The sequence below is a fragment of the Eubalaena glacialis genome, chromosome 17 (assembly GCF_028564815.1).
Source record: "Eubalaena glacialis isolate mEubGla1 chromosome 17, mEubGla1.1.hap2.+ XY, whole genome shotgun sequence".
NCBI lineage: Eukaryota > Metazoa > Chordata > Mammalia > Artiodactyla > Balaenidae > Eubalaena > Eubalaena glacialis.
The window spans coordinates 78329598-78354561 of NC_083732.1; the positions used below are offsets into that span (position 1 = coordinate 78329598).

The 24964-nt window shown below is 36.5% G+C and overlaps 1 protein-coding gene across 6 annotated transcripts in view; it reads right to left on the reverse strand.

Moving 5' to 3' along the window:
• CYRIB (CYFIP related Rac1 interactor B) overlaps positions 1-24964 on the reverse strand; it is a 151820-nt gene that overhangs the window by 23491 nt on the left and 103365 nt on the right. For 4 of the 6 annotated variants that reach the window (XM_061171402.1, XM_061171403.1, XM_061171405.1 and 1 more), the window contains 2 exons: positions 7618-7700; positions 782-903 (listed from right to left, as the gene is read on the reverse strand). In XM_061171402.1, coding sequence (XP_061027385.1) covers positions 782-903; positions 7618-7690 — 195 coding nt within the window. In that variant the 5' untranslated portion in view covers positions 7691-7700. Of the gene's footprint in view, positions 1-781; positions 904-7617; positions 7701-8612; positions 8686-24964 lie in introns of those variants that run through there. The other 2 variants (XM_061171404.1, XM_061171406.1) reach the window with 2 other exon arrangements.

Below are 24964 nucleotides of genomic sequence, written 5' to 3' on the forward strand. Positions count from 1 at the left end.
TTCAAGAAATGTAATGAGAAAAAGAGAGATAAGGTCCAGAGGCCAGGGAGTTTCTTTGGGTAGTACAGGACACTTGAGTATATGGGTACATGCACCGGGAAGAAGTCAATAAAAGAAAAAAGAAAGAAAATATAATTAAGAGAAGAAAATTAAAAGAGTAAAGTTCCAGAGGAGGGTGGCGAACAAAGGTAGAGAAGTAAGTCTTGGTAAGAAGTAGGGACAGCTTCTTCTGAAAAAAAACAAAAACAAAAACAAAAAAAAACCAGAAGAAATGGAAAAAAAGTTGGATGGAAACCTGGATAAGTTCAGAGGTTTGGGAGAAGAAAGCTGAGGGAGACCACACCAAACATTTGCTCTGTGGTATCAAGTCATCAGACAGAGTTGAGGGGGTCCAGATCACAAGGATGGTTTCAGCTTTCTTCTAGGAAGCTTAGGAGGAGCAGAAAAATAGACTGGCAGGACAAAAAAAAGCCACAGAAAGTCTCATGTTCTCCCCTCCAAAAACAATATAAACAGCCACCATGGATACTGTAAATTTCAGGTGTGAGAATAAACCAAAAAAATAAACTTTTCTTTAATATATATAAATTACATATTTATAGAACCTTGTTTTCCTTTTACCCTTATATCACTGCAACCACTTTTGAAATAATGCAAGTGATCTTCCTTTAAATAGAATATTTAATATGCAAACAGACAATAAAGTATAGAAAATAATAGAGATTAAAAAGAGGGACATAGTAATTTTTAGTTTACTGGAAAATGTATAAACATGCTTTACCTCTCGTATTTCATGGCCAGCTCCTCTATATGACTGCAAGTCCTCCAAGATGCCTTCTGCATCTTTTAGTACTACATTCACCTGATTATAAATTTCCTTCTCAGACTCTGTAGGCTGGGCATCTAAATAGCAGGAAAGCACAAGAAAATTTAGAGTCACATGATTTTTTTTTTTTAGTACATGTATAATAACTCTAAGCATTGATTAATCCGATTTTCTAAAGATGACTAACATTTTGTCCAGTGCTAACTTTGCACTTCTTAGAAAAGACTGACAATTTTTCCATAGTTCTACATTTGAATAACTATCCTCAAGTTTGTAAATATCACAAAGAAGCAAGGGAACACCAAACATTACTATTTAAGTTACAAATCATGACGTGGTATATTAAACAAAAAAGGATTATAATTCAAAAATTTTAATTGTGAGTGTTAATAATCACTGTTTCTACTATATGCATCACTAACAGTAATGACTGTAAATGTATGAGTAATGATCTATTTTAATGCAACAGAAATGAAAGGCCTATTAATACATCTTGCTCATCTACGGTTTAAGGCATAAACTATTTTCCTATAAAGTTCATTTTAATGACTGAGTTTTGATATAAAAAAATTAGAAACTAAAAAAAAAAAAGTTTTTAGATGCTCCCTTTTTCTAAAGACCTTTATATTCTATACCAATGAACTTCTCTGCTGATGAACAAAAGGTCCAGATTCCTGTGCAGAGGAGTTCGAACTATGAAACTGCTCCAGAATCACTAGGCTACTAAAAACTAGATACTTTAAGATACAATAGTATCACTGAAATTTTGAAATACTAAAGCAAAAACCGAGTTCCTATACACTTGGGACTGAGTGAGAGGAAAAATGGAGAATTATATTTATAAAAAACATAATCAGGAACACAAACATATGGGCATTTCCACTACCTGTGGTGTTAGCCACAAAACATAGGTTAATAGATGAATAATTCTGGATTTCTCTCTGTTAGACTCGAGGTGACAAAAATCCCGTTTTCAATACCTTGGTCATTTGTTTCTCTAAGGATAAATCTTTTTTATTCAATACATTTGATTCCTTTTTTGGGTGGGGGAGGGGAGAATTGGCCGCTCTGTGACGAAACTGAGTTTTTCATAAATCTTTCCAACTAGACTATATCCAATACTACAGATAAGGCATAAAGCACTTAAAATAATAAACACTATGATTACCATAATGTTTTAGAGAGCAACTTTGATGTCAGAATTCCTCCATGCTAAAATTTTCTCTTACTCTGGAGGTAGGGGAGGCAGACCAAATTTATAATACGAATTAAGAACATTTCTGATAAATCTCTTGTTCACCAATCATATAAAACTAGTACCTAGAATTTTCTGCACATATTCCACCTCCCCATAAATACACAACGATCTATTTATTCCTTTCCTTAGAAAAATTTTACAAACTTAGTTCACACATGAAACTAGGAGTCCAGATGCCTAAGACCTGTAACTTTATTTTGTGCTTGGGGCAAGTCATAATTCAATTCCATTTATTAAACCTGCCAACTAGTCAAAAATATACCATTTATATTTTTTAAATTAACAAGTACAGTATCAAATTTTAATTTCAACATACTTAAGACATTACTACAGCAACAATAAGTAACATTCACATGCAAAGCCAACTTAAGAATTTGTGTTTTCATATCTGTTCCCTTATTTTTCAAATTTCCTTTCAGAAATCGTGTATTTTTTTTTTAATGAAAATGTTATGACAAAATAATTACACAAGAGGAGTCAACTGAAAAATTAAAAAGACCCTGTCTGTGTCCAAAGCCATAAAGGTATTACTAGGAGCAAATACTGATATTATAGTTAAATGATTTTTTAAAAATCAGTTTGTCATTTGGTAGTAGTATTTTTTCACATTTAGCCAGACCATGTTCTCCAAAGTCATAGTTAGACACACACTAAAAAAAAAAAAAAGGTACACCTCATAACTTTTATACTTACACCAGATGCAGTAGAGAAAAATAGTTTTACATGCAAAAACAGCAGTTTTATACTTTTCATATGGAATTGTGAAACTACAGACATAACATCAATAGTAGACACATATCATAGTTTGAATTCATGAAGTGGGAATTCATGACAAAGGACAATATTTTGACTATTATATAGTAAAAGATATTTGTGAAGTTTGAAAATACTAAACTATGTATTTTGGGTGTGGTGACTAGCTGTTAACAGAAAAATATGACACTGAGAATTACATACAAAAGAAACATTATCAGATAGATTTAAATAGACCTTGGAAGTGGTTAATAATTATTAAAGGTTTAATAAATACCAAGAAATTTAAAAATAAAGGAGAAGATTCCAGTTTCCCCTAAGGGTGGAAAAAGTACCCAGCACCACACTGATTAAACATTTTTTAGACTGTCACAGGAAAGTCACATTTATAATTTTGAAAGCTGCTGAAGACTGCTGTAGAGATGAAGACAAACAGAAAATAGCAGACAGGTAAGCACTACTTTACTGATAGCAAGTCATGCAAAAGGGTGAAATACTAGGGAGGGGAAAGGACTCCATAAAATAAAACATTTTTTTCCAAAAATGGTATCATATAATACAAACAAGACTTGTCACTTTGATTTTTCATAGCAAAAAATGAAAACTTTTATTACTTGAGGAAAAACACATCACTTAGCCAGCTAACAGATGGACATTCAATTGATTGCAAAATGTATCTACTATACTACTGAGAGTAACCATAGTGATTACTCATCAAGCTTAGTTTTAAAAGCTGTTCAAGGGAAATTACAGCATATTTCAGTTGCTCGTACTACTTGAAGGTAAAATTAATTATTTTAATAAATTCACACTAGTTTCCTACAGAAGAGTCACTGAAAATAATTGCTAAAATTGAAGCTGTCATGGTACAAAAGGAGGCAAAGGATCAGCTATGAAAGGAAAAAAATTAAAAGGCATGTAAAAATTGTAATTGTGATAAGGGGTCTGTCTGCTTTAATCTTGCATTCATTCATTAAATATTTAGTCTATCAATCACCACACGTCTCATCGAGGCAGGGACCTCAATGTAGAGTACATACCATTGTACAGTATATAAACTCAGTACCTAGTAGATTTTCCATAATAAATATTTGTTGAATGAATGAGAAGGTACAGAGATATAAATATGCCTCCAGCATGTGTTAAAGAAGGTTATTATGCATTTTTATCTCTAAATAAATATAATCCTACATCCTTTTAGAAAAATAAATATAAGAAAATGCCACCAGAGATTTCCAAGTATGGGGCAAAAGCAATTGAAAATAGACAAAAATAAAATAGGAAAAACAAAGTTAGACTACAAGAGTGGGTATTATCAATATTTTTTGTAAATGGGGGGTAAGGGGAACAGGCAACACAAAAGACACAAGAATTAGAAGAAATGTATGACTAAGTGGAAAGGCACTATAACAAAGAATCAAAGGAAGTAAGATTCATTTCTCACTTACAAATGACCACCTATATTTACTCTCCTATTTTGGCCTACCTGGAGATAACTAAATCAAGGTTAACTAATGAATACTGAACTTCTATGATTACAGAGCACTATGCTAAGGTTGGGAGGGGACATAAAGATAAAAGTCCCTCTTCTCCCAAGAAACAATCTAGTGAACTAATAGATACAGTAGTTACTCAGGCTAAAGATCTGTCATTAGAATGACCTATAAATTAATAATGTCATTATAAAATAAGAAATTTCAAGAACTAGAAGAGGTTGTACAGGTCCCAATTCAGTGCTTTTAATACGTTGTCATTAGCATAACTGCTGCCAAACTGTATAGGGCAATTCTGGACTTACATATTAATTAAACCACTATTCTTAAAATCATATAGGTATAATTTGTTTTCAGAAAAAGACCCTCTTTCTAGTACATCGAGTAGATGATATGTTTCACTGAACACAGAATGTCATTTCACGCCTTAAGGCTTTTTTACATGTTGTTCCTTCTTTCTACAACATACTGCACTAAATTAGCCTGAAACATTCTAATTCACCCTTCACAACCCAACTCAAATATCACCATCAGAAAGTCTTCCATGCCCAATCTACTCACAGCTAGGTAAAGTTAATCCCCTTCCTGAACTACACCTTGAATGATGTAAATTATGTAAATAATTAGTTTGCATTTCTATCTATTCTAATGATTTGTATTTCTCTCTATTCTACTGAACTGAGAACTCCCCAAAGGTGAGGGTTGTATCTTAGTTATCTGTGCATCCCCAGTACCTACTGGTTGGCATACAGGAGGCAAGCTGAACTGAAGTGAAAAACAGTATGTGTGTGTGCAAGCACGTAAATTAAGGGATAATGATTAAAGACCGTCTTCATTTGGTAAACTACAGGATTCCACTAAATCATAGTTTAAAATTACTAGAATAGTTAATTTTTATACAGCTTGATGCAAAATGCCAGTACATCTGTCTGTATGGAACCATGGAGATGCACTGAGCTAGATTTAACCAATTAGAATGATGGAAATAGTAAAGCTAAATTATTCTGGTAACCTAAATATTACTGTTCATCTAGAAATAAATAATGTAGTACTAATACTCTATTTAATAAAAGAATATGACTTTATCCTCACTAATCATAATGAACTGGCAAATCAACTGTGTTGGCAATTTTGAATCTGGTATAAAACAGGTTAAAGAAAGGAAGTTTCAAGGGGTCACTATAGTAGCCTAATGATTAAAATACACTTTTACAAATGCATATTTCCAAAAAGATGACAAATATTCAAATGGATGAGAGATAAAATTGATTAAGAGAACTCTGATGTTAGATTCAAAAGAAAACATTTAAAAATGTAACTAAGAATTAACAAGGGACAAACTCTGGCCTAGTCTGCAGTTTGTTTTCACTAAATTTCATTTACAGTGTACCAGTAAGTGTCAAACCAAAAGTTCTACATTGGCTGATATAAGCAACAAATATTTAATTTACATCTGCCTTTAAGACGTTAACACTTTATATGTAGTTCTTCATTGTTGGTTATTATTGTTCTTGTTAGCAATTTTTACCTTTTCCTGCTACTAAATTAGCTATTTAAATTTTAAGGATAATGATCTAAACTCCCAAAGATTAGAAAACCAAGACCAAATAATATTTTTTAAACTACAGTAAATTCATGCTTTTCACTTGACCACAACATAATGCTAGGTTTATAAAAAGATCAAGTGCCAAGTCTTGAACAAGATCTTGACTATATCAAAGCCAAGATTCTGCAAACGTAAGGAATTTGAGACAAAGAGTAAAAAGGAGACAGAATAGCAGTAAAATATACAACAGCAAGTTTGAAACAGATGCAAATAAACTAAAATACAGCTCTAATGTAAGTTGCCTCATCTGAAAGAATAATCTTCAAGTCAGCAATCTGCTCAACATCCCCAAGCTGATTAAAATTCATGCTGAACATGCATTTAAAACAGCATTGTTAAATTGTTGAGAAGGGTCAAGAAAACTACTATTCAGTTAACACTGTCCCCTAAAAACCAAACAATATGGTCCTGATATTGACATTACTACTCTTTGCTGGCCTGCACACAGTACCCAAACTGTAACGGAACATTAATAGGAATGTAATAAAAGTAGAAAAATATCAGAGACCACAAATTATCCCATCAAATGGAGATAAGCTATAAATTAATGTGCTCATATAAACTGTCCTGGTTTAAAGAAAAAATATATAAATTATTCATAATAGAATGAATTGTATAATATCACATAAACTAAATTGAAGTTGACGGAAAAAGGCAATGTCTCTCTGTGGATTTATTTTAAGAGATTTATTTGTTTTAAAAATCAGAAAAGGTCTTAAATTTTAAGTATTTAAAAATCTGTTCAAATGTTTTAATCTCAGATGAAAATGCGGGGAGGGGGGATGGGGTCACATGATTTATAACCTAAAAGCTCTCTCTTCACCCTTTCCTAACAATTTTCTAATGATGAGTTAAAATAGCAAGATTCACACTAAAACACCAATTTAATATCACTGTTCCCAATTTGACAACCAGACAAGCTAAAGCAACACTGACAGCCAAAAAAGCAAAAGCTTTTCAACATGCACAGGGGTCAATGACACTTACCTGCCACTCTTAGATCATATTATAATAGGTCATGCAACATAAAACAAACAGAAGGCAAATTACTTAAAGGTCTGTGAACCCATTATTTTTCTTTTTAGAGTTAGAAAAAAAATGAATTCCTGAAATAAATACATATAATGAATTTAACTTTTCAAATTAATTATCTGCAAAGATTAAATAATTAAGGTTCACACTTACCTTTTAATATTATGCCCAAATTACTGAGCTCTGAATGGCCTTCATGAACAGATTTTGTATTCAAAATATTTCAATAGGTACACAGAGTAACTGAAACCAAGTCAATTTTTCTCAACTGCAATAAATTTTTCCCCAAATATTGCTTCTAGTTAACAAAGCTTGAAGTAGCATTTGTCCTTTCCACCAAAATTTTTTCATAAAAATGTTTTCAGAGAATCTCAAATATTTTCATTAGAGATCTCAAATTATAAAATAATGTCCAACTAAGAGATATGAGTCTCTTACAAAAATTCAAGTAAAAACATTTTATCACAATTTAATCTATAAAATATGACTTCCAGTTCTAGAAGGCACCAGAAATTTTACTCAAACAATTCATAGCTCAGTCATGCAAAGCAAAAGTTAAAAAGATGGCAAAGTGAAAACATTCATTTAGTGCAAGACAAACGCAGTCTACTGCAGGCAAAGAAAAATAGATATAAAATCATCTTCTCACTTTCAAAATCAAGGAAAAAATTTGGCCCCTGCTCAAGGTCTGTGCATGTCAAAACTTTAAGAAGATTCCCCATGTTAAGGTACCTGTCAAGACAAGAATGAGAAAAGAGAAAATATCCCTTTATAAAAAAGAACATCTGAAATTTACTTTAAAAAAAAAAAATAGTAACAGGGAAAATGTTCATTAGGCCATGAATTCGTCCTTCAGGTTACCCAGACTGTGCTCTGGCAGACAGCAAACCGGGTTCTCAAGGTGCTGATATGTAGGACCTAGAGGTGAAATGTAGTTTTCCTGTACACAATGGCACAACTGTTGCTCTAATTCTTCTTAAAATTCTCCCAAGTTTCATTAATGGCCTTATAATGAAAAATTCTTTAAGTATTCCAATAGTGCTAGTATTCTGAAAAAGAAATTTCTGATCAAGAATTATTCACATGTAATCTTGTTTAATATTGCACTGAAACAACAATTTATTTCAAAGCCAAATATTAAGAGTTTTGGCCACAGCTCACCTTTGCATTTCACCTTAAAATAGCAGAATATTAAACTACTTCCTGTATGCCATTAAATAAAGCATATATTTCTAACCAAATTTGGATTCTCAATAATTTGTGGAGGTTACTTAAAGTACTGATTCTGGATATGCAGCACAACTCTGATTTTTCATAAAAATTATCATAGGATTATAAGCAAACAGATTGTTGGGCATAGTCACTAAGGCATACTATTAGAATGTTCATCATAAGGCTACTTGCTTCATGGACTAATGAAAGGACAGCACTGGCTACAGACTCAACATGATTTCAGCAAATGAAAAACTAAATTATACATATGATGGTGATGCTTGCCTACGATTAAGAAAAAAGTCATGCAAACTTTGTTTGATCCCCATACTTTATTAACAAATAGTCTGGCTGGCCTTCACTGTGGTGTGAGTATAATTAATCTTTCACCTTTACCATTATGCACCAGCCGTGAAGGGCTAAGAGACTTACTTTCAAAGTCCAAGAAAAAATGTGCTGCATTGTGGTCTATGTCCCTGGTTAGCACCTTAATGAGATTACCCATGCCAGCAAACCTAAAAATAAAAATGGCAACATCATTTAGTTCCAGTAAAAAAGTTTTTAAGCAGAGGCCTGGGATTTGGCAAAGGCTGGCTTGCTCATAATTACCAACAGGTGCAGGTTTATATGCTTCTGGCGTTGAAAATTTGGAATAACAAAAGCACATTTGGCTCTGAGTTTATAGCTCTTGTCCTTCTTTTCCACATATCAAAAAAGTTACATAAAGCAAAACTGGCAAAAAGATTAGATTTTTACATATAACTTGCAATATTTACATTTGATTAATATCTATGCTAGTGTTACTCCTTTAAAATGTTTGAGGCATATATTCTCAATTTAAATTAACATCAAAAATAGATTTCTCAACTAAGTAAATATTGAGACCATTATTCTTAAATAATAGGGATATTGTCCTTCTTGCAGAATCAAATCCTATTGGGAATACATGGAAAACAGTACTCAAATCACACTTAACCATTAAAGACTGAAGGGAGATATCAATTAATGACCCATTTTTAAAATTTTACCACACATAAACCAGTATTTCTTACATTTTCTATACTCTTAAGAATAATCAAACTTTTTGTTATTTAACTCATAGATTGATTATTCAACAATATCAACTATATACAAAGTATGTAACTTAGAAGTTAACACAGCAAACAAACACAAAGGGAGCCAGCAATTATTACAACTTCATAAATTTGCAGAGGAAAAATAATGCGATGGTATAAATCTTGCCCAAGAATTTGCCATGACTCAGTGAGGATGAAGGTGGAAGGAGGGGGTCAGGAACATCCAGGAAACCAGATTCAAACCTTGTAGTTGCAGTAACTATAGGGAAGGCAGACTATGGTATCACAAATATCCCATACCCTCCCCTCCCCCAATCTCCATACTTTTTCTCCAAATATGGAACTACTGGTAAATGTAAATGAAACAAAATACAAAAGTAACAATATTTTTATCAATGAAAAAAGACACCTTATTGCTCACCCCTATTACAAGAAATCTGAAAAGAGCACTCTGGCCAGCTGTGCTGTGCCCCCTTCCTCCACCTACTCTCTGGACAATGGCATATGTTCCTCACTTTAAGCTTTGCAAAGAGGAAATAACAGTATATGTATAACAGTTATTTGCTTTAGAGATCAAAATCTGATGGACTGACACACACTTCTTAGAAATGTTAAAAGCAATCTAATTTATTCACAAATATGGTTAATACGAAGGATCCCCTCTTTTAAAATGATGCCCCATATGGGAGAGGTAGGGATCTATGTTATTTTTGATATTAAAATCCCTATTACACAGAATTTCACTGGAAAGGTTCTGTATGACACAGATGGACTACGTGAGATTAAAACTAAAAGGGAAACATTCCATCTTAATTATCTTTTACACTGTAAAAAAGTTTAATAATACCAAACTTTTATATATAAGGAAAATATAACCATTTTTCCAAAATCATCACATCCAAATAATTACCTTAAATTGTTACTAAATCTATTCAATAAATTATTTTAGGAACATTTGGAAAAAAATATTTCACAGCTTCAATTTTTAAAAGCTTTCAAATATATACGGAGTATCTGTTTCCAAACATATATAAATTCTCTCACTAACAAGAACCAAGACCAAATATACAAAGAATTACCTAGTGGTATCAAAACTTCAACCACAGATGGAAAATCAGTATGAGAGAGGACTGTAATCGTCTTTAAGATGAAAAGGCAGCACACCACTTGGTGTTAAAAAGAGTTTAGACTATGGAATCAAACCAAAATTCCAACTCTAGCTAAATAGCTGTTTGCCCTTGAGGATGGTAGTCAACCTTTCTGGGACTCATTTTCTTCCTCAGTAAAACACACATTTCATTGTAACCATCTTAAATAAAGGGTTATTATGAGAGTTCAACAAGATTAAACACTGACTTATTATTAGCACAGTGTATGGCACACAGAAAGCATTCAATAAAAATGCTGCCTGTTGTTATAACCCCAAAATCACAAAATAACTTTAAAAAAATAATAATGGCTCTACTTCTTTTAACACAAACCACAGTCTTCAATCTGTCAGTGAATCTCAATGTTATAAATCAGAGTAAATCACAAAACCCACTTTTAGCTCTCTTTTGTCAAGAATATTGCTAAAATGCTGTCCTAAAATTAGTCCGATGAGAGCTTCATCAGGTACAGGAGAGAGGGAGAAGGGACAGATTTAAGTTTCCTTACCTTTGTACTTGTATGCACACAGTTGATCCTCAGGGAAAATACTGAAACTATCCAAGTTTGTCTGCTCCATTTTTCTACATCTACTTCTGCAAATTCCTTCCATTATTTAGTCCTTCTTTCGAGGCACCCCAGCCTAATGTGACCCTAACACCCCTCACCCTGCATCATACTTGGTCCTGACCTATTCACTCTTCACAAGTACTCAAAGATTCGGAATTTTTTTATCTCTTCATCCCAAACAGTGACTCTTAGCTAGAAAATGGCCCAGTTTATCTAGTACAGGTTTCTCAACCTCAGCTCTATTAACATTTGGAGCTGGGTAATTCTTTTGTTGAGAGGGGTCCGTCTCACACTGTTAAGATCTTCAGCAGCATCCTGGGCCTCTACACACTAGATGCCGTAGTAACCCACCACACAAGTTGTGACAACCAGAAATGATTCTGGATGGTGGCAAATGTCTCCTAGGGGGCAAACCCTACAGCACAAAAGAAAGATGCTGTGCAGGCAACCCACATCATGTGTGTCTCTGAACAAAAACTCATGGAATTTTTCAAAGGTCTGAGAACAGTTCATTATAATATTATCAGTTGTCATACTTTTTTATAAGAATAAACAAAAAAATTAAAACCATATCCCTGCTGTCTTGCATAGTTTAACTCTTCAGTCAAAAACAAAACCAAACCAAAAAACCTCTCCATCCCCTCAGTGTGACTGATTTCAATGAATATGACATAATGGCTACTTGGCAGTTCTGCAAGGTACCAGACTGCCTGGGTTCAAACCCCCCAGCTGTGCCACTTTCAAGCTCTGGGACTTTAGTCAAGTGTCCTAACTTCTCCATTCCTCAGTTTTCTCATCTATAAAATGTGTATAATAATAATATCCACTGCAGAGGGTTCATAAAATCATTAAATGGGTTAACACAAGCAAAACATTTAGTATCAAGCCTGGCAAAGTGTTTGCTGCTCTCGCTCTGGCTGTTGTTAGAGTGACCTGACTGACCCCCAGGATCTGTCCCCGGTAGCAGAACCTGTGGATGTGAGGCTTTGGAGCGCGTGGCAGCTGTATTTCCTGTCCTAGAGGAAGCCAGTCTGTCACAAAAGAATGAAGCCAACATGCAGTGGAGAGCCACAGAAAGCGTTCACAAGTCCTTAATTTCTGATTCTATTTGTTCCCAAGTTTCAGCTGCCATTTACCTCAGCTGAGTTTAGATTTTCCTCTGGTGTTAACATACCCTCGTTTCTTTCAATTTCCCTTTTACCTTTTTAGTTGAGTTGGGCTTCTGTCATTTGCATCTAAAAGAGTTCTGACTAATATGATTTCTAAATTTCAGATGAATAACTAAATCTGATACAAAGGATATAAAAGATTTTTCAGAGTATATAAAACTTGGTCCAAAATACTGATATGCTTTAAAGGCACTATTTCAAGGTAAATAATAAAAATTACAACTTAGGATAATAAACTGTCTTCCAATCTGAATTTAGGAGGAAAAAACTAAAGAATTTTCTTTCAATGCACTTTTTATTGTAATCCTTGGATTTAAACTAAATATTATAAATATTTAATAAATAAGCTAAGAAGAAATTTGATACACAGAAGTCAGATATAGTTTGCTTTGAGTGTGTGCAATATTTTCTGCTTCTTTTTGTGACTACGAGCTCTCACATTATGTGTTTGTTTCAACGTTGGAGGCTTATCTGGAAAGGAGCATGCTCTTCCTGGCCGGTAGTCTGTGGAATGTATTTCTGAGCTCACGAAAGGCATTTAATAAATACATCGGACCATTTTCCCATAAAACATTTGAAAAGAAGTTTCCTTAACTAGAATAATAGAAGCCACGAGAAACACAACTACATGGTACCGTTAATATGTTACTTCATCTCTCTTTCTAGAAAATTCCTAAGAGACGCTGTTACTTCATCTACTCTTTTGGGCTCAGGGGGGTTTTATAAGGCTCTCTCCTATGCCTGGAATGCCACTTGCAAGGGCTCTCCCACGGCTGGCTTCCGTTCACCCTTCAGGCCTCACCTCAAATGCCCCTCTTCAGAGAGGTTTTGTCTGCCAACCTCACCAACAGTAGTTGCGCCTAACACAACCTAAGTGATTATGTTTGTTTAGAGTCAGTTTTCTTCACAGCCAATTTATAAATTTAATAAATACTTCTTGGTGGGGGAAGAAGGAAGAAAACCTCATAAACATACTGACAAGATTTACTATAAACCACGGTTTCTTAAACTCGGCACTATTAACATGCGAACCATATAATTCCTTGTCGTGGGGCTGTCCCGTACATTGTGGGATGCTTAGCAGCATCCCAGGCCGCTACCCCTTAGACACCTGGTATCACCCCACGCCCAGCTGTGAGCACCAACAGTGTCTCGAGATATCGCCAGATACTCCCTAGGGGGCAAAACTGCCCCCAGTTAAGAACCACTGCTTTCAACGTGTGACCACAGACATGAAGCGCACTCTCAGGTTAGCCCAGCGATCTTACTCCTACCTGCAGCCACTCTACTTCCCCCTCCACCAGCTGACCATTCCCCAAGGCTTTTAAAAAATATCTCCTCAAACCTCAATCTATCTTCCATCCTCACATGAAGAAATGACCTCCCTACGTCTTTTACCCGCAGAAATCAAGAAAAGGAAACACCTACTATCATTTCTACCCCCCTTTCTTCATCAGTAACCACTCACTTTACCTCTGCACCTGTTCCTGATAGACAGCCTTTCCTCAGGGCACCCGTCCTCCTACTCTCTATATGAAAAGCAAAGCTTCACGTCCCCTCTCTGACCACATCGTCCTGCCCGTCCTCTTTATAGCAACCTGTCAAATGAGCTGTCTGTAGTTATATCTTCCTACTTTTCCTCTTCTCATTGTCTCAACTCATTCCAATCTGGCTTTTACACCCACCACTACGATGAAGCTGGTCCCTGTCAAGCTCACGGAAACCTGCATCTGGCGAAATCCAAAGGGCAATTCTCACACCTCAACTCACTGGACCTCTTAATAGCCTTTGACCCAATTTATCATTTGCTCCTTCCCGACACACTTTCTTCATTTGACATTTAGGACACCACATTCTCCTGAGCTTCCTTCCTGCTTTATGGCTATTCTTTTTCTGGATCCTTTCCTTTGGCATACATGCAGTTATTTCTCCCACCTTAATACAAAACAAAAACCTATCTTCATTCTATTTCCCTCCCCAGCTCCCACCCTATTCCCTGCTTCTCTGTGCAGCAAATTCCTTAAGAAGAGTTGCCTACACTCATTGTCTTTTATTTCTCTCCTTCTACCCTCTGTTAAGCCCACTCCAACCTGGCTTTTTGCCCAATCCTATACCACCAAAATTGGTCTGGCAAGGTCATCAAATAACATCCATTGCTAATTCCAATGGTCAATTCTCAAGTCCATCCCTTATTTCACCTGTCAGGAGCATATGACACTCTCTCCTCAATATACTTTTATCATTAGCTTAAAGGATACCCTGCCTCATTTCCTTCACTGCTATGCCAGTCTGGTTCGTACCACCATTACCTCTTGCTCAGATTACTTCCAAAGCCTCCTAACTGCTTCTACCTTTGCCTCCTACTACAATCTCTTCTTATTATAAGAGGCAAAGCAATCTTTCAAAAATACAAATGGACCACATCCTTTCTGCGCTCAAAAACATGCAATGGCTTACTCCTACATTCAGAATAAAATCCAAACTCCTCACCAGGTCGTACAAAACCCTACATGATCTGTCCCCAACTCACTCTGGCTTCATCTCCCATCACTCTCCACAACAGCCTGTTGCAGTTTCTCTAACACAGCAAGATATCTCTCTCCTTGGAGCCTCTGTACCTGCCTTTCCCTGGCCTGGGATGCTTTGACCACAGACCTTTAAATGACAAGCTACTGCACTTCATGTGGTCGTTGCTTTAATTAGACCACCTCAGAGAGCACTTCCTTCACCAATCCATCCATAATACCTCTTCCTCTCTCTCCTCTCTATCCCCTTCCCAAATTGATGGTTATCACCATCTAACACATATTCATTCCTTTGATTATCTGTTTAGTCTGTCTTCTACTGCAAGGTGAACTTTAAGGAGACAGGAGCTTTGTTTTGTATGCTACTCTATCCCCAGCACCTAGAGTAACGCCTACAATGTTGTAGGTAGTAACAAATATGTGTTGAGTAATTCCATGATCAAAAATACACACAGAAAACAAAAATTTGTCTGTAAAATTACAGGAGTATTTCAAGGAGAGACGAAAGACCAAAATAAATACTGACTGAAAACTATGAGTTGAAAAAAGAAAAAAAATGGTCTGAGAATTTAGGAAGAGCTCACTGCCTTCTCAGTCAAATGAATGAAGACAGTCCTTCCCTCCCACCGCCCTTCCATAAAAACCATTAATTTTATGTATAAAAATTAAAAAATTTTGAAATGTTAAATATTAGGGAAATAAACTGACAGACACTATGAATATCAAGAAAATTACAGTTTGCCAAGCTAACTTAGGAAGAACATAATATCCTCCCATAGCCATAAATATGGCTCTAAAATATAAATAAGAATGGAGACTAGCCTGTATCAGAATTCTGATCTTTGTAAAACTGAACAGCACTCATAACATTAAAATTTAAACCCACATTTTAAAGCTTATTCTATTTAATTCCCTTTAGACCATACATCCTCCAAAAAAGTCCTATTTGGGAATTCTTCACATCTTCTGATAAAAAATTAAAAGCAGAATGTCAATTCTGTCCCCTCAGAATTTTACAAGGAGGACAAACTCCAAAATCAAGCCAATATCCATTACCATCTTCAACTCAGATAAATGAATAAAGAACACAGAGAAATGTGGTGTTAAGAAAATAAGGAGATACTGAAAACATACTTTGTTCTAATAAAACCACCAAACAATAGATTTCATAAGAATACCTTAATACAATCCCATTTCTTCCAATTTACGGGGACTAAAAATGTGTGAATGTGAAAAAACTTGTCAAAATGATCACTAGAAACTACCAACCATTTTTAGTGTTAAAGACAAATAATTTCTTATATTTACCCAAGCTCTGAATCCTAGGCAAAAAGGTCTTCTAGAAAACATACTACCATACAATGTTCCTGAACTATATTCTGTAGCACATAAAATATTACTTAATATTAAATATGCTATTTTTCAATCTTACAGATATTCAGACCTGTAGAAGCAACTGAAAATCTTTAAAATTGACAAGATGGTGAGTTACTCTGGAATGCAACTATGCTTCTGCTTTACTTGTCAACCAAGAAATTTCTGGTTCTCATGTAACATGTACCGTGACTCTGAAGCAATATTAACAGAATGGAAAATCAGTAATGAAAAATGTGATACAGTGTTCACTGACAATGGTACACACATAACGAAGGCCAGGAATCACAAGTTCACACTCTTCAGTTGTGTATTCAAAAACTATAACACAATGTAACATCACAAAATGTAGTATTTTGCACAAGCAAAAAAAATAATGAATTGCTTTAATAATTGTCCTTCCAAAGACAAACTACCAGAGATACAAAGGAGTCTGGAATCGCTTTGTCATTCATACATTCAACCAAGTAGTTATTACATGTTTAAAAATCTGCTTTAACATAAAAAGCATCAATATTGTACTAAGATAATTAATGCCAACAGCAAAAAAAAATCACTAATAACTTCCACCTGCTGGAGCCTGTTGAAGAAATAACCAAATTGATGTGCTCGAAGAGAGCAATTACAGAAATATGATATGACACATGCTGAAAAAAGCCTTCTAATCAATCTACTACACAGAAAATGTTGCAATTTGGTGAATAAAAAAGTGAAAGGCAAGTAGAAACTATCCTGAAAACCAGTTATGTAACTCCAGTGCCACATTTCTAGGTCTAAGGTTAAGGATAAACATTTCTCAAGTGATTACATAAAGCAGAAAGTACAGGCTAAAATAGTAGAAACTTCAAAATAATTCAAATGATATCAACAATCTCACTTAGCACGTCTGCCTCTGAAATAATTCAGGCACCATCTTTTTCAAACACTGCACAAAGTCTTGTTTGCAGAACTGCTCCTAAACTGCATCATCACATGATTTGAAAGCAAGTGTCGATTTAATAATGAACAGCAGAAGCGACTCCAGCAGTGATCCAGCAGCTGACAACAGGGCAAGAATAAAAATTTCAATATATCAAACTTTTAAAATCTGACTATTACAATTAATAACATTATAATAATTAAATTTTGATAAATTTTCAGATTTATTCATGCATCTCAGAAGTTAATTCTGTGATGATTTTCAGCTTTGGCCTTGGCTGAATATTGATTATTAGCCAAATGTGTATTTGGTGTACCCTGATACAAGTACACAAAGGAAATATTCAACATAGGGCAGAGTTAATATTCAATAAATATCTAATGAATTAATTTAATGACTGTAAATAGGTGGATCCAATGGTATTTCTTTTATGTAAAGGATCAGTTAAGTACCCAATAATTTAAAGGAGAGGTATAATCATAATTCCTTCTTAGCTTCTGATAATGCTGCAACTCACATTAGGAACACAGCAGTTAATGGTATTAAACATGACAATTTTACGTAAGAAGCTGAAATAGCTGAGTGCCAGTATAATGGAGAGAAATAACCAACTCAAGCAAGTCTATCAAAAAGTATATGTAATAATTATCATGACGTTATGCTATGTGCTTTCCTGATGGCACTGCAAATGCACATCACACCCTAACCTTCTCGCACCTACTTCTCCACTTTCCTTTCCCCCTTTCTTCCCGACAAGAGAAGCTGCTAAACAGAATCTTTTGTTCTAACACAATGACACTGACTGGCAACAAATATCTGTTCATTAAATAGCACAACCGAGATTTCCCGTTTGCTCTTGCCCTTGCAGTTTTCTGACATTTCTGTGGTAAGCATGCTTAAGCAGAACCTGGGCCCCCAGGACTGCAGCTCTCCCCCCACATCTGGCTCCACTGAACTTGCAAAGTAAGTAGACTCAGCGTTCTCTCTGGGACTCTAGATTCACACAGCATTTTTTCCCTCCCACCTGTACCCCTAGAGCATGAGCTATCCAAGAACAAACATTCTGAGAGGAAGCATGAAAATGCTGTTACTGTCGTCGCTAAATCAACATGGATAAAAGAATGCTGTGGAGTCAAGGAGGTGGACAGTGACGGTTTGTTACCTATTTCTCACACCCCAAGCCTATCCTTCTATAATCTGCTCTGTGATGCTGGGGAAAGGAAGCTGTGAAGCGTACGTCCTAGACTACTTTGTCAGCTGACTTCTCAGTATATTCCATCAGTGGGAGCCACTAAAAGAAAACTGGAAGGTGGGAAGAAAGAAGGTCTCTCTTTCTGTTTTTCAAGTCCTGTCAGCATTTCCTATGAGCAAAAGACAGCTATGGTTTCAAGCTCTAGCTTCTTGTGGAACTCCTGGCAGCAGCAAAATGCCTGGCCCCCTTCAGAGGTCTAAGCTTCCAGCCTTCCTCCTTCACACATCTAAATTCTGGCTAATCCACCTCTTGCCTTTTCTCCCCCAGCTTTAGGAGTGATGGTTACTTCCTGTGGTTACCATTAATATCTCAGCTACTGGACTTCCCTGGTAGTGCAGTGGTTAAGAATCCGCCTGCCAATGCAGGGGACATGGATTTGATCCTCGGTCCAGGAAGATCCCACATGCCGCAGAGCAACTAAGCCCGTGCACCACAACTACTGAGCCTGCACCCTAGAGCCCGCGAGCCACAACCACTGAGCCCATGCGCCACAACTACTGAAGCCCATGTGCCTAGAGCCCGTGTTCCGCAACAAGAGAAGCCACCGCAATGAGAAGCCCGTGCGCCGCAATGAAGAGTAGGCCCCGCTCGCCACAACTAGAGAAAGCCCACGTGAGGCAACAGAGACCCAACGCGGCCAAAAATAAATAAATAAATAATTTTTTAAAATTTCAAAATATTTCAGTTACCTCTTGTGATATAATAAGAAATATATATTTGGCTTTTATCACCAGTTCCTAACACAGAGCTCCTAAATCCCTGGAATTTCCTGGGTGGCAGGAGCCTCCTTTGTTTTTTAGATGATACTTGGCGAGCCCCTAGTTAGCTTCAAGATGGGGACTGGTTGCCACAAAGACCAAGGCGTGACTAGAGAGTTGGAACTTTCAGCCCCATCTCCTGACCTCTGGGGAGGGGAGAAGGACTGGAGATTCCCACAGAGCTGGGATTCAGGCTGGGGCGGCCTGTCTCCATGTGCCCTTAGCCACTCTGCTCTACTGAAACATGGCTTGATGTCAAATCAGAGAGAGCCTTAGACGTCAGGTTAAGGAATTTTATTCTCTACAATGAATATACTCTCTATAATGGAAGGGTCATGGGTGGCATTAAACATTTTTTAATTGTAAAAAAAGAATTGAGTTTGATCATCAATAGTCAATGATTTATCATCAGTCATGCCTACATAATGGAGCCTCCCGGTTGGTAAATGCATCTACATGCTGGGAGGGTGGCACAGCCCAACTCTACGGGGACAGAAGCTCCTATGCTCGGTATACTTCCAGACCTCACCCTATGTACCTCTTCATTTGGCTGTTCATTCGTACCCTTTATAAAATCCTTTATAATAAACTGGAACGAGTAAGTAAAGTGTTTCCCTGAGTTCTGTGAGTCATTAAAGCAGATTACTGAACCTGAGAAGGGGGTCGTGGGAAGCCCCAATATACAGCTGGTTGGTCAGAAGTAGAGGAGGCCTAGGATTTGCGACAGGCATCTGGAGTGGACGGCAGTCTTATGGGATGGAGCCCTTAACCTGTGGGGTCTACACTCACTCCACACAGTGTTAGAATCAAATGAATTATAGAACACCTAGACGGTGTCTGGAGAGCTGAAGAATTGGTTGGTGTGGGGAAAAATACCCACACATTTGGTGTCAGAGGCGGTGTTGGAAAACAGTCCAGAATTGGTGACAGAAGTTGTTGTAAGTAAAAACACAGACCCCAGCATCCTCTTTTTGCTCAGGCTTCCAACACTTGTGTAAATTAATACATATATTAAATTTCCTGTTTTAAAATACCTAGCAAGGTTTCTGCTTTCCTAGTTGAAATCTGACTTATACAGAGGAACTCACAGAGAATAGCTTAATTCTTAACCTTACCAACACTACCTAACCCATCATCACCAGGTATTAGTGTACCTCTTAATAAAGTGACTCTTTGATTCTCCTTACTCTGCAAAATATAAAGAAAGAGAAGCATGATCCAGGTATTCCTGGGTGCCCAGCTACAATACCATCATACTAGTACTAAAATCTCACCACCAATCCCTAGCACAATGTATTTTATTAGTCTAGTGATTAACATGGAGTTAAGCTACTTGCCTTAAAGAAATATGACATAAACAAAGAATGGAATGAAAATTGGGAGACTTGATTTCTAGTTTTGACTCTATCACAAAATATGTGACTTTACACAGGTCAGTTTACTTGGTAGACTGAATGTCTCACATTTCTTCTGGCTCTGATTCTACATATGGTACGATAGGCTGACATCTAGTGGATACACTTAAATTTAGTATTTTAAAAAGAAAAATCTTAGTTAAGCTATTTTATTTTTTTAAATTTTTTTCAATTAATTTATTTATTTTTGGCCATGTTGGGTCTTCGTTGCTGCGTGCGGTCTTTCTCTAGTTGCGGCGAGCAGGGCTATTCTTCGTTGCGGTGCGCGGGCTTCTCATTGCGGTGGCTTCTCCTGTTGCAGAGCACGGGCTGTAGGCGCGCGGGCTTCAGTAGTTGCGGCGTGTGGGCTCAGTAGTTGTGGCTCCCAGGCCCTAGAGCACAGGTTCAGTAGTTGTGGCGCACGGGCTTAGTTGCTCCTTGGCATGTGGGATCTTCCCGGACCAGGGCTCGAGCTCGTGTCCCCTGCATTGGCAGGTGGATTCCTAACGACTGTGCCACCAGGGAATTCCCAGTTAAGCTATTTTAAATAAAACACTCACTAGGATGCCTGGCTATGTGCAATAAGTACAATAAATTAGGAGACCAATGTTGCTCCTTAAACGGAAGTGATCCATAATAAAAGAGTATTACATCAGATTGTCATGGCATCTTGGAGTTTGATTCAAAGATTACTAGTACTAGTACTCTTCCATGCACCCAGCCATTAAAAATTAAACCACCAATGCAAATTAGCTGCCTGAGTTGCAAATTTAGAAGAAAGCAAAGAAATGCTTCCTGCTCTAACGTCCTGCATTCAGGGACAGACAAAGGTTATGAGAAGGACCAGTACAAAGTTCTGAAGTAAATAATTTAGGAGTATACAGGATGGTGTGTGATGGAAATATGAAAGCAAAACAAAACAAAACTGAAACTCAGAATTACCTAGTTTATAAGGATTTATTATGAAAGTTTCTCTTTAAAAAAATATGATCATTGAACTGAATTCACTTTCTTAAAATTTACCACTATTTTCAAATCCAGGAAAAAATTATATATACCTATAGGTGGTAAAAATATACATGTTAAAATGCAAGGGAATGATAAACACAAAAGTTAAGATACTGGTTATCTCTGGCAAGGGACAGGGCCATAGGACTGGGAAACTTCAAAGGTTTAGGGAATACTCTAGTCCCTCAATTACTGGTGGATTCATGGAAATCTTTTATTTTTAGGCTTTTAAATTCACAAATAAAGGTATACATTCTTTTGTCTGTATCAATAATTCTAAAAATTTTAAAACTAAAGCCACTGATGCTCAGAGAAGACATGTGACTCATTCAAAGATGCCCAACAAAAATGACTGGAGTGGAATTCAGGTGCCTGAACTCTCCCAAAACACATGCAGCAATGCATGGATGGTCTATTAAATGAAAGTCTTACCATTATAAAACCCTAACTTCTATATCTAGCTGTTTACAGTGCCTGGTGGTTGCTACTGCAGTTTTAAATCAAACAATCTTTCCTTGGCTCCTATCTGCCAATCACTGTGACAAAGACTGAATAGCTGGCATTGAAAAATTCTCAGACAACTGGAAGAGACCAGACAGATAATGTGGCATGCTCCCATACAGAAGCATGCCAACAACTCTGTGAACATACAGAAAAAGGAACACCTAACCAAAGGCTTCCCAGGGGAGCTGATTCTTAATTTTCTTATTTTCTATTTCTTTAAATTAGGAAACAATTCAAACATTAAAAATATCATATTCACATACTCTACCACCCAGCAATAACTTTTTGCCATAGTTCCTTCAGATGCTGGCCTACTTTTTTTGTGTAGTTAATCTCCCAACCTCCCCCAACCAACTTTCCTCTCTTCCCCTCTCACATCTCCTAAGGTAATCAGCATCTTCAAAATATGCTTCCTTGCCAAACATATTTTAAAAATTTTACTGCGAAGGTACGTATTCATAAACAACATAGTACTGTTCTGCTTTTCAATTTGCATACATGATACACTGTCTATATTCCTTTAAAATTCATTTTTCCCACTCGATGTTTTGAGAATTATCCACGTTCAGTCATTTTAGATGTTACATACTATGCCACTGTTCAAAGAAACCAGTTTGTTTATTCATTCCCCTACTGAGGGACAATGGATGTTCAATTTTTCTCTATTAACGAGTTATGCTTTACACAAGCTACCCATACTTTGTGCCCATGTACAAGAGTTTCCACAGAACAGCTATTTAGAAATCAAAAGGCAGCTTTAACTTTACTAGACTGTACCAAATTGCTCTCCAAAGTACTTCTATCAATGCACTGTTCCACTAGCAAAAGACTTCCTCTCTCTTAGCCTCCAAAACCTCAAGCTTTAATTTTTAGATTATGAAATATCTGATGTTTTAATTTGCATTTTCTTGATTACCAGTAATAAATGTGTATTTCTTTGTATGTTTATAGGCCATTTGTAAAATGTATGTTCATATCCTTTGCCACCTGTGCCATTTATTTTTTCCACTGTCTCTCAGCCCCACACCTACCTTTGCATACACTACGCTACTCCATACTGCTGGGGCCTCGGATCTGTAAATGACATTCCCTAGACATCCTGCCCTGCCAGCTGGGTTCCTGTTAGGTTATTTCGATAAGCGGCACTAGAGGGTGAGGAGAAGGCTGAAGAGAGAGAGAAGCTTCCTGTTTCTAGCCAAGACAGACTAGCAGCTGCTGTAGGAGAAGTTCGGTTGGGATGAGTCCGGTATCCAATGCCCCAGTTAGAGACAGAAGGCTAGCAGAGGCAGCAGCTTATCTCTGGTGGCAGCAGGCAACACCCCACCTTTTTTGTCACTCTATTCCTCTCCTTCTCCCTTTTGCTCTTCCAGTCTTTCTAATACTTTTAATAACCAATCCTCTATGTTACATTCCCTCTATTTGAAATACTCAGAGTAGTATGTTTTCCTAACTTGACTCCAACTGATACACCACCCATTTTTTCCCCCAACTGGGCTTTAGGAATTCTAAATACCAATCTTTTGATGCTTATATACATGGCAAATACTTTCTCCTAGTCCGTAATATGTCTTAACTTTGTTTATGGTGCCCTTTGTTCCATGCAATCCAATTTTTCATCATTTTTTTGTGGTCTGTGCTTATTGTTTAAGTAATGCTTCATCCTCAAAACTACCTTAGCAGTTCCTGGCCTTTTATTCACTCATATGATTGTCAGGTTCTACAAAAAAAAATCTTGATGGGACTTTGATTTGATTTTCCATTAAATATATATATATATATATATATATACACACACACACATATATATATATATATTATTCTGAGGCAAAACTGCCATTTTTATAAAATATCAACAATTTTTTCATTTAATCTATGAATATGGTAGATTACATGAATATATTTTCTACTTCTAGACCATCCATGCATTCCTGGGATCAACTCTATTTGGTCAGTTAAAGAAATATGAATTCCTAGATTTGATTTACTAATATTTTACTTTGGATAATCATGTAAGACCAACCAATAATTTTTCTCTCTGTTCTTGTCTTGCTTTGATATTTTATACATTGGCTCTTTCTTTTCTATAGAACAGTTTATAGAAGATAGAGCACATCAGTTCCTTGATGAGTTTTATGGGAAAGTTCTTCCAAACATCTTTTTCATCTTTGAACCTCTAGCCTCCGGCAGACATTCTATTATACAGTCACTACTCAATAAACATTAGTTGAATTAATGAATGAATTAAAATTCAAGTAAAAAAAGCTTGTTCATCAAAGAAGAGCGTATCTAAAGGAAGGGCATCTTGTAAAAGGTGTAGCTTTAGGTCAAATGAAACAAACTGCAACTTTACAAAGTAGGGAGTGGGACTTCCCTGAGGTTCCAGTGGTTAAGACTCCGCGCTTCTACTGCAGGGGGCGCGGGTTCGATCCCTGGTGGAGGAGCTAAGATCCCACATGCTGTGTGGTGCAGCCAAAAAAACAAAACAAAACAAACAAAAAACACACAAAGTAGGGAGTAAGCTTATGGAATGTGCTGCCTACAAAGGAGTAATGCAAATATAAGCTCCACAAAGTTGAGAAACCCAATCAAGGGCAAGGTTAGCAGGCAAAGGTTTACCGCTAACACATCAAAGCTGGTCTAGACAGCACTGATACCTTCCCACAACACCCTTTATCACCACTGAACTAATCGTCATCGGTATTTCTCGTGTTCCTATGCATTACAGCAACGAGAGCCCAAATTCTTAAAATCTTGATCCTAAAACACAACAGTCATCCTCAGAAAAATCGCTTTTTAATATACATTTTGGCACAGAGGTTAAGGGCTACAGAAACGTTCTCATCCACTACATATAAACATTCCGCCTCACCCTCCAAGAATGAGCGCCTCTGATTCCTCTCCCCGCCACCAAACTACAGCAAAAACAGCAAGGAACTTGGGCCTCAATGCCAGGTTAGGAGGTCTCAAGGTAGTGAAAGGATAAAATACAAACCTGTCATCATTCTTTTCCCCTCAGAGATTTCAGAGGAGGAGAAAGAGGGGGAAAGTAGGAGACCTCCAATCTCAAGGAAATCTTCCAGGATTTGATA